The 10787-nt window shown below is 41.3% G+C and overlaps 1 protein-coding gene across 2 annotated transcripts in view; it reads left to right on the top strand.

Annotated features, from left to right (window-relative positions):
• Positions 1-10787, top strand: part of fancl (Fanconi anemia complementation group L) — a 32385-nt gene that overhangs the window by 21304 nt on the left and 294 nt on the right. Inside the window, exons 8-13 of one of the 2 annotated variants that reach the window (XM_022743886.1) lie at positions 2845-2995; positions 3120-3203; positions 5451-5496; positions 7268-7349; positions 8245-8361; positions 10490-10561. In XM_022743886.1, coding sequence (XP_022599607.1) covers positions 2845-2995; positions 3120-3203; positions 5451-5496; positions 7268-7349; positions 8245-8361; positions 10490-10561 — 552 coding nt within the window. The remainder of the gene's footprint in view (positions 1-2844; positions 2996-3119; positions 3204-5450; positions 5497-7267; positions 7350-8244; positions 8362-10489; positions 10562-10787) is intronic. The other variant, XM_022743888.1, reaches the window with a different exon arrangement.

Below are 10787 nucleotides of genomic sequence, written 5' to 3'. Positions count from 1 at the left end.
GTTACAAATCATTCCTTTCAACGTACCTGATATAAAAGTAAAAACACACAGACACACACACATACATTTTTAACAAGAAACCCCCACCAGGGAGGCACCTCAGTCATGTCAGAGGTGGAAACACTTGTCACATCGAGTCAAAATACAGATTCATATTCCTCGTCCATCATCAAATATTTTCCTCCTACAGTCTACACATAGTAAGTAGTGTTCTTCATGTAGTGCTATAGACCATTTAAAACACTAATGGGTTTGATGTATGTAATTATTTGTTCTCTCAGCTGTGATCTGTTTATCTAAACAAACTGTCTACGGCTCCATGGTGCATTCACTGACTCACTGTATAGACCTAACTAATGGTCACTTTACCTGATTGTGTTTTGTGCTTGGATACCTTCATGTCTCCTTCAGAGAATACAGTTGACATGCTTATAGTAAGGTATAACTCATATATGGATACAGTTGCAACTTATAAAACCCCTAGCAGTACAATGCCACATTATGTAGAATTCAGTGAAGATATATGGTGAAGGTAGTCTCTCTTTTTTTTTTTTTTTTTTTTTTTTTTTACAATAACAAAAGGATGATTCTTAATTCCTTTGTAAATAAGAAGCTGCTCAGTGAGAAAAGGATTTATTGAAAATAGGTTAAAAGGAGTTTGGTTGAATAGAATCATGTAAAGAGGAGTGGGTTCTTTCAGCCTGGCTGCTTTTAAGAGCTAAATTGAGGTCAGTCAGAGATATCATAAATAGATAAAAAGGACTGATTGAGATGGCCAAGGAGCAAATCTCAGCTCAGATTCAACGTCTTTCATACTTTCTTACAGCCCTCCACCCTCACCCATGTTCTTCTCTCAGCTACAGCAGGAATTCAATTACCAGCTCTTCTTCCTTTTTTTTTTTTTTCTTTTTTTTCTTTCTGAACTGGGCCCAATGTAGTTATCCTTAGCAGTAACCGTAATCATGCCACTGGCATTAATTGGGCTGTAATTGCTGAGGCTCTCGGCACCTGGACGATGCTTAATTGTGTGCACTGTGCTGGCACAATGACCCATAATTTTTGGTTCATTTTTTCCCCTAATTTTTTCCTTCTCATTCCATCTGTATTGCTCTCCCACACCTCCATCAGCCTCCCTTTCTCTTCGCCGTGTGGGTGTATGTGAACATGTGTGTGCCTTAAGTTGTTTCAGTTTTAACCAACTGGTCGATTGCCATCTGCACTTTGAGTTCATTCCCGTTGCCTCAAATGAGTCGGTGGAAGACCTCTGTGTTCGATCGTATCAGTCTGGTGTTTTGTTGTAATAATGAAGTTAAATAATTCTGCGCAGTGCACTATAAAAATAAACCTGATCACAATTTACTGTTTCTAAGCTACTGTGGGAGGCTTTTTATACAGCACTTAGCTTTATTTACCCTTAACTGCAGGGCTGCAACTAACAATTATTTTCATTATCGATCAATCTGACGGTTCTTGTCTTGATTAATAGATCAATTGATTAATAGTGTGGTCCATAAACTGTCAAGATGGTGAAATATGCCTATTTCAATCCGTCAGGGCACAAGTTTATGCATTCAAATTACGTGTCGTCCTAATAACAGCAAGAACCACAAGATATTCATTATTATCTTATATGACAAAGAAAAGCAAGTCCTCAGATTGGAGAAGCTGGAACCAGCAGTTGTTTTATAAATGACTTAAAGAGTTGATCCATTACCAGAGTCGTTGCCTATTTTTGTGAATCAACCAATCAAAGTAATCGTTGTAGCCATACTTCACTGTTGGTTCACTTTTGTAACTGTTACCTGCTAAGCAACTAATTATAGATGTAATTTGGGGCCGTCTGTCTTAGGCGCTGGACAATTAAACTAAAAAGTATCAAACCTGACCTCTCACCAACTTAATCTTGCTCATGTCGGTTAATTTGGTTAATACTTCCTCCAGCGTGTGCGTTTGTGAAAAAATATTACCTCATGTTCAGTGATGTGCCTCCGACCCGTCCAAGTTGGTCGTGTTCACATGAAGTAAACCTGGTGACATGGACGACACAAGTGTAAAAAAGTGAGCCTCAACCTGAGCAGCTTAGACGTAAAAAGAATATCGTGTCTGTCATTTGTGCGCATTTCAGCTTCAGTGAAAATGACACTGAACAAAGATAAGTCAAATGCAAACACTGCAGAAAACCTTTTCTTCTTTTCAAAGTGGAAGGGACAGTGCGATTGACAGGGAAGTTGAGGGAAAAAGAGGGGATGAGATGGGCCCGGGCTGGTTTTGAACCCAGGCCACTGTGGTAAGGACTGAGCCTAAAGTGATAGAAAGAGCTCATGGCTCAAGCAAAGAGAGAGAGACCCATGAGTGCGAAAATAATCGTCCATTAATCATTATTGAGCTGAAAGTTTGAAATAATTGTGATATTGATTTGAAGTCATATCGCCCGATCCTACCTTATCTTAAGTCTTAAGATAAGATAGGTACCAGATATTACAGAAGCAAATCCTAACTAACTTTAGGAATCTTATCTCAGTTAGGGAAATCCTAAATACTCCATCCAGTGTTGGTCGTCAACGTCTACGTCTGTTTACCTAGAGACCAACGCTACTTTTCTCATCTCAACAAGTCGTTTCTGGTTTACCATGAGACTCTCAATGAATAACTTTCGTCTGTTGACATTTTGTTGGTTGTATAAAGGCAATAAAAGAGCAGCAAATAGATTCTAAATCAGGTCCTAACCCTAATTGACATGGTTACAAAACAGTTAAGATAGGATCTGCCAGTTAGGAAGTTTCTGTAATATGGACCCCAGAGGACTAAACTGACCTCTGGTTTTGTTCTCGTCTGGTTTGGTAGAGTACTCTGGAGCAGCTCCACAACCAGTTCCTGCTGGTTTTGGATTCCCTGACAGATTTCTGGGACGTCCTGGATGAGATCGACTGCAAGACCTGGATTCTGGAGCCGGAGAAACCCAGCCGGTCGGACACCATGAGGCGGATCACCATTGGTACGGTGTAACACACGCAAGGCAGATCTCAGCACAGCTAATTCCAGTCATCCAGACACTTTGTGTGTATAATCCACTATCACATATTGTCGTCGGGACGGGTACATCCTGTCTGTGTGTGCAGGAAACAACGTGTCCATCAAAGTGGAGGTAGATCCCAGACACCCTAAGATGCTGCCTGAGTGCTGCCTGCTGGGAGCCGAGCACGGTACGTAGACCCCAGAGACATGGAAACGCTTCAAAGTGTGTTGTCAGGCAGCACCAGAGCATTAGAAGCGTAGCTGCTCTATTACACACCCAGAACTGAACTGAACACACTGTATGAAAGCATGGATAATCCTCTCCTCATTATAACACAGTCATCAGCTGCAGATGAGCGTTGTCAGTAAATAGTTTTTTAAGGTGAGCGTCCGTCATTTTGGACTCTCCAGGATCTCAGCTCCCCCAGAGGTTAGCAGCTCTGTCAGGCGGGCACTTTATTTACATGCATGTATACAAACTGAGCCAGTAACACATTAGAATGAATCTGTTTCGTGTAACAAAACAAAATGAATTTTTCTCCATGAAAATAACATTCAGTCTAATAGAGAACATTCACTGAGAACTGAGAAGCTGAATTATAGTTTTAGTTGTTAAACATTTATTCTTGCATCAGTAAAGTTGTCAACTGTTGCATCCCTTTTATTAGAATAATAAAATTACACAGGGTCACCTGTAAATCAAAATATAAATGTTTTTTAAAATGTATTTCCAAAAAACAAACAGAGGAAGTGGCGATATGTTATCAGCCCTGAATTTATCTGCAGCCCCCGCCCCCACTGCAGGCTGTGCACAGTCCCAGGGCAAAGGCCAGGGCAAAAAATGTCCACCAACAATTGCCACCACTCACAAAAGGTTTTAATACAGCTGTGAGCTCGGGCTAATAATTGAAGTCGACTTATGGACTCCTGGACACTCACAGGACACAGTTTTTATTTTTTATTTATTTTTTTTTTTTTCTTTTAAGTTATTTTTTTGGGCATTTTTTGCCTTTTATTCTGAAAGTTGCAGTGAGAGAGAGAGAGGACGGCATACAGCAAAGCACCACAGGTGGCATTCGAACCTGGTCCACTGCGGTTAGGACTGAGCCTTCGTGGTACATGCTCTACCAGCTGAGCCCCAGTCAAGTGACATTCTACTGTGTAAATCTAACTGAGACAATAAAAGTAGGATGATAAGATTGGATTCTTGCTGTCAGACAGTTTGAAATCGGTAAAAGTTCAAATTCAGCTCAGCTAAATGAGCTCTGAACTTTAACTGATTTAGATCAGGGATGCTGCTGCTGGTGAGACAGAGCCCTAAAACTCAGGCCCTCATGTGTTGCTTTGTGAAAGTAGGGTCATTTAAGCTAATTGATTAATGCCTCGACAGTTTTTTGATCAATCATGTTGTCTATAAAATGAAAACAATAAAAAATGCTAAAAAAAATATATATATATTCTATTGTTAAGTAGCAAAGTGAAAGCAGCTGAAACACACAGACAGGTTTTCTTGGATAAATCAAAATAGCTATCCCTTAATTTTACTATTGATCAACTAATCAACTAATTGTTTTCACGTTAATGGGAACAACAGTGTCCTGTGCCTCTTCATAAGACCCGTATCACTGTAATCAAAAGCCTGATTTCAGTGAGTAACGCACCAGCCGAGGATCAGCCCAGGCAATAAAGTGCAAATTCTGCCTGGCAGCCATTATTCAGATCAGATCAGTGAGAATCCGTCAGGCGTGAATGAAACGGCGCTTCTTTCTCACTGATCCCCGCACGTCTCGACTTCAACCAGGCTGATCGTGTTGACTATTGTCTGTCGTCATGTCAGAGGACTTGCTTCCAGAATGGCACATTTTTCATTCTCACCACACCAACATGGAGCTGACCGGCGAGCTTCACATTTCTATTTAAATCCCCGTCAATTGTTGGCCATTGTTTCTGTAAACTCAAGGTCATGCAACTCCTAGCCTGTTGCCTAGCAATGCAACTCAAAAGATATTAAACACACACACACACACACACACACTTCAGCCAAGATGGGAGGCAGGCGGCGACCCTCAAATATGAGGGGTCACACGGAAATATTGCTTTTTGCATGTAGGAATAACAAATAGTGAAAGTGATGAGTACCGCACGGAGACAAAGTTCCCCTGTGGATCAGAGGAAGCGGTGATGGTTCATATCCGACAGTGGTGACGCCGCCGTCTGTGCTGAACTGGGCTGTTGTCAAATAACAGACAGCGTTTGAGGGTATGCGGAGGAAGACAGTCTAATTTTCCGAGGGCTTGTACTGTACACAACAGTGTGTCTGCAGCTGTTTGAAATGTGTGGGGGGACAAAAACGTCAAATTTAAGGTTTTTAGTAGTTTTACAATTTAGATCTAACACAGAAAAATGTCCTTTTTCTTTTGTTGTTGCTGCTGCAGTGGTGACGCCGCTGAGGAATAAGCTGAACGCCAATATGCACATGTGGTGAGTTCCTCTGCATCGACTGAGCTTCTGCTTGAATTAATGAATGGGTGAAAATTCAGTGTAATAATTGATCAGTTTTCAGTGGAATCATCAAGATGACGATCATGTTGCTGTTTTTATAAATTCTTTATTAAAGCTTTGTTTTACATATGAAAAGTTTGGCAGGTTTCCATCAGTGTAAGTCAGTTTAATTATTTTTATGTGATTCTACATTGTTGTGCCCATGAAAAGACCAAAACTGACAATGTGTTAAGGGGCTCTCACATCAGGGCCAAAGTACACTTGACCCCAAAGTCCAGTTCGTCTGCTGTTCCCAGGGGTCCACTTGACAAGCTGGTCTCGAGTACGGTTCAGGTACGGTTCAGGTACGGTTCAGGTACGGTTCAGGCACGGTTCAGGTACGGTTCAGGCACGGTTCGCATCAGGTGTGAAAACTGCCTTAGTTCGTCTTCTAACTCTCTGACCTCTTCACATTCAGTTCCTGTGAAAGAAGTACTACTTTAAAACTGGACTTTTTTTCTTGGACTATTTTTATATTAATAACGAGCCAAATGATTGAGTGTAATCGCCTGTAGCGACAGACCCAGAGAGAAGTATCACCATGTACAGTTCCTCTCTGCTCCACAGTGTTTTAGCATCTTTCAGCTTCCTGTTTTGTTTTGTTTTTTTAGGCCTGTAAAAGTTTTCATTTTGGTTCAGTCTCATTTCTCTCACCAACCTGGTCTCCAGCGGCTGTAGCAGAGGTCACTAACAAGCAGACCGCTGTCTGAATCTGGACCCAGGTGTCGTCCTGTCCAGACCCAGACCCTAGAAACCCAGACATGATTGAAAAAGCCAAACCCTCCCTGCTCTGCACCGGACAACAGACATAGTTAGTGAACAGCTGTTGAACATACTGGAGCGTTTAGCAGCTAAAGAGCCAGACATTTGTCTCAGGAACTGGTGGAGACCAAAACAAAGCTAAAAGCCAAGTGATCTGTCGACTTGCTTTTCTCAGGTGAACACAAACACAAACTCCAGATGGATGCTGATGTCGCTCTGCGTCTGCTGGATGTGTGAATACACAACTGTTCCACCTGTGAGTGATGTTGAGTGATGTTGTAGAGTTCTGTGCCCAAAACACTGAATAGTGTTGCTTTAAAAACATGATATGAATACGCATAAGTGTTTAGCAGGATGGTTGAGTCGTAGTAAAAATAAACGACACTGGGTTCATGCAACTGTTTTTAATCATTTTTGGGCAGTGATTGAGCTCAGTGGCTCAGAGGAACGACGTGGATCACGGGCAGATAAACACAACACTTGTTACAGGAGACAGCCATTGTTGGTTTTGGTTTTTTCATGGGATTTAATGAACGTATCATCCAGCCCGACCTGAGATCATTGTACCTTTTACATGAATCAGCATTATCAGTGTCTGCATAACACTTCCACTACTAGAAGAGTAAAGAAGCATCTGATTATCAGTCAGGAAAAAAAACACATAATCACTCTTCATTTTGTCACAGAGTCCAGAGGAAATCTGCACTTTGTGACAAAACGAAGAGTGATTATTTATTTTTCCTCCTCGCTTGACGACTCTGAGGAGAATCTTCCTCCACCACTGTTCAGTTTGAAGCAGCAGAAATGCTCCTGTTTCTTTCTCTCTCTTTTTTTTCTTGTTTTTTAATACCATTGGTAAAAGCCTCCTAATCATCCCCCAGTGTTTTTGCAGGCTTATTTGCATGTGGTTAATTAGTGTGTGAAGGAGCTGTCTGTGGTCTGCTGGCAGGAACCCGGACTCCAGCGTCTTGCACAACCTCCGGGATGTTTTGGAGATCGAATTCCCGTCACCTGCCACCCACGAAAAATCTGTATGTCACACAGTTGCCCCCTCCCATCATGATTACCTCAAGGAGCTGCGTGTGTGTTTGTGTGTTTGTGTGTGTTTATGTCATTTCTACATCTATGCTTGTGTTTGTGTATCTGTTTGAGCTTTAAGTTATAAGGGGGCGGACATACACTACTGCCTATTTTTCTGTCTATTTCCATATTTTTCTTTCTCTCTGTGTTTTGTTTTTCCAAGAGGTGGGCACAAATTCTCCTTTAATTGGGTTGTTAACAGATAAGATCATTAGAATAACAAAGATGGCAGAATTCTCTGCACTATCAAATCGCTTTAATTATGCAAAACCATTTATCTCTCTTTTTTTTAAACACACGTTCTTTTCCCCTCCCCTCTCTGTGGATGGGTTGAAAGGGCGTTGTGTTTATCCGCTGTCACCGCAGTGATTAATGCCTCAGCTTCATTAACATTCAGAGGAGTGCAAAAAAGTTGAGTTGACCAGATGTTGATTTTTTTTTTTTTTTTTTTTTTTTTTTTTAAACCTGCCATCCTCAGTCTTAATGGATAGCTCCAGAAAAACAGGAGCTTCTCATTACGCCAAAATGCAAACAAGAGCAGAGAGGAAGAGTGTGTGTGTGTGTGTGTGTGTGTGTGTGTATGTGTGTGTGGAGGCTCAGTGCTGAATGTTTCCATTCATTGCATGTGCGTGTGTGTGTGTGTGTGAGAAGGTTCGGGGTGTTAGGAGGTGATGTCAGAACTACATCTAACTAGTATGTTTGTCTCTAAGTGGTTACAGAGGTCCTGCCCAAATCTTCAGCATCTGTAGTCTGTGTGTGTATCTTGTGTGCGTGAGCAGGCTCGGTGCTGAATATTTCCATTCATTTTGTGTGTGTGTGTGTGTGTGTGTGTGTGTGTGTGTGTAGGCTTTCAGCATTGAGTGTGGGATTTGTTACTCCTATCGTCTTGAAGCTGCGATCCCTGATCAGGTGTGTAACGACCCTCGCTGTGGCCAACCCTTCCACCAGGCCTGTTTGTATGAGGTATGGACACACACACACACACACTCTCACACTCTCACACTCTTCACTACTCATTAATGAAAAGTTAAGATAAGAATAGACAGAAGTGTCAGTAACAATGCTCCTCAGACAAACTTCACCTGTCGTATCATGAGCAGAACATTTCTCTTTAACCAGGGTTTAATTCATGTGCCACATAATGGGGGCGGCACGGTGGTGCAGCGGTTAGCACCGTCACCTCACAGCATCAAGGTTCCGGGGTCGAGTTTGCATTTTGGAGTTGCAGGAGCTTGTAGCTTCCTCCCACAATCCAAAGACATGCAGGTTAGGTTAATGAAACTGTAAATTGCCTGTGGGTGTGAATGTGAGCCCTGTGATAGACTGGTGACCTGTCCAGGGTGAACCCCCCGCAACACTAACTGGATAAACAGTACGGCTAATGAATGAATGAATCACGTAATGGGTCATTGTTGGCCTGTTGGATGTTATATGTGTATGATATGTATATAACATCAAATGTCAATATGATTATTTAACATTAATTTCATAATCCTGTGTAGAAGTAGAACTTGTGATTTTACTGAAATCTACTGATTTATTTGTCATATAAATGTTTCAATACTTATTCACTTCTGTAGGTAACTGATCAAACCAGCTCATTAAACTAGTTTGATAATAAATGACATGTTTATATTGAAGAGAAGGTAAAAGTGGAATATATTTAATACGTATGATCAGAATGTTGTTTAAAAATGCAAAACTAACACAACATATGTCAAAGTGCTGTAATGAAATGACCATGTGATGTTCGCAGGTCAACTCTGGAACTGCATTTCTGCAGATATAAATAAAACAGTCATATCTACGTTAACAAAGGGTTGGAGGTTACATTTAATAAATCACTTGACCTCGCAGAAGAGTGCACACTCTTTCTGCTTTTAAGAGTTAATTACTTCATCACAGATGCCTAGTGATGGATGTACACATTACTCTCTGTGAGCTTACACGTTCCTTAAGCTTTAATGCTGCATCCACATTTAATAAATCACCAGTTTAAACTATTAATTACTCAGAACTTAGGAAGGATTTGAGCACAGCTCAGAAGAGTCCTTAAAGATCTTCACTCAAAGACCGGATACATCCAGAGCTGATTTATTTGATCCAACTGGCATGAAAAAAAGAGTCAGATGCTGTTTTTAATCAAGCAACCATGTTCTAAAAAATGACTGATGTGGATGTAGTTTTAGCATCATACTGCCTAACCCTGACTCCCCCTAACTCTAACATAAACTGTGATCTAACACAAATTAAATTTAAAAAAATCCTTCCATTATCTAGTGTGTTATAATATTGAAAGGTACATCTTTTGCTGGTGGGCGGCACGGTAGACAGTGGTCAGCACTGTCGCCTCACAGTGAGAAGGTTCTGGGATTTTCTGTGTGAAGTCAGCACGTTCTCCCTGTGCGGGTTCTCTCTGGGTGCTCCGGCTTCCTCCCACAGTCCAAAGACATGCACATTAGGTTAATTGGTGACTGTAAAGTGCCCACAGGTGTGAATGTGTGCGTAACTGGTTGTTTGTCTCTATGTGTCAGCCCTGTGATAGACTGGCGACCTCTCCAGAGTGTACCCCGCCCTCACCCAATGTCAGCCCCCCCCCCCCGCAACCCTATAACGATGAGCGGTATAGATAATGGATGAATGGAAGTTTTGGTGGTGCTTTGACAGAAGATAACTAACTAAACTTGAATGAACATGAATGAGCCACCAAAGAGTCTAAAGGAGGTGAACGGAAAGACAAAGAGATTCAAACTTGTTTTGAAATGAACCTTCTTCATTCTGACACCTAGCTACATGAAACAGTAATCTTAAAATACCACATAGAAAAGGGAACAATTTCAATAAGATTCAAATGAATAAAAAATATATACGACTATAGATATTCAATGAGCTCTTTCTAGAGCTGAGAAGACATGAAAGGTTATGTGTAAAAGCTTCAAATGCTTCAATGTGTCAGATAATCTTGAATATACCATTAAAGTGTGCAGTAATAAGTGTACATTGAAACAAGCGTTATTATCACTTGACACTGACACACCAGATTCAAGGTAATGATGTGATGAAGTAGTTCCTTTTCTTCCTTTTCCCTCAGTGGCTGCGAGCGCTGCCCTCCAGCAGGCAGAGCTTCAGCATTGTTTTTGGAGAGTGTCCTTACTGCAGCAAGGTACGTCTGCACCTCACAGCGTTTAATAAAGGTCTCCGCCGCACCGTCAATACATGTTCAGCACACTTAATTAGCACGGCTCTATACATCACGCAGCCTTCTCTTTCCTGAGAGGCGGCTGAGTGCGCTCACAACAATGTGTGACATTCACTCGGTTCTAATGAAGCTACTTCTGTGATACAGCATATAAAACATGTAATACTGGATGTTTGTGAATGCAGCATCA

The sequence above is a fragment of the Seriola dumerili genome, unplaced genomic scaffold, assembly GCF_002260705.1.
Source record: "Seriola dumerili isolate Sdu_G_001 unplaced genomic scaffold, Sdu_1.0 BDQW01000073.1, whole genome shotgun sequence".
Classification (NCBI taxonomy): Eukaryota; Metazoa; Chordata; class Actinopteri; order Carangiformes; family Carangidae; genus Seriola; species Seriola dumerili.
This window is presented reverse-complemented; position numbering and strand designations above follow the sequence as displayed.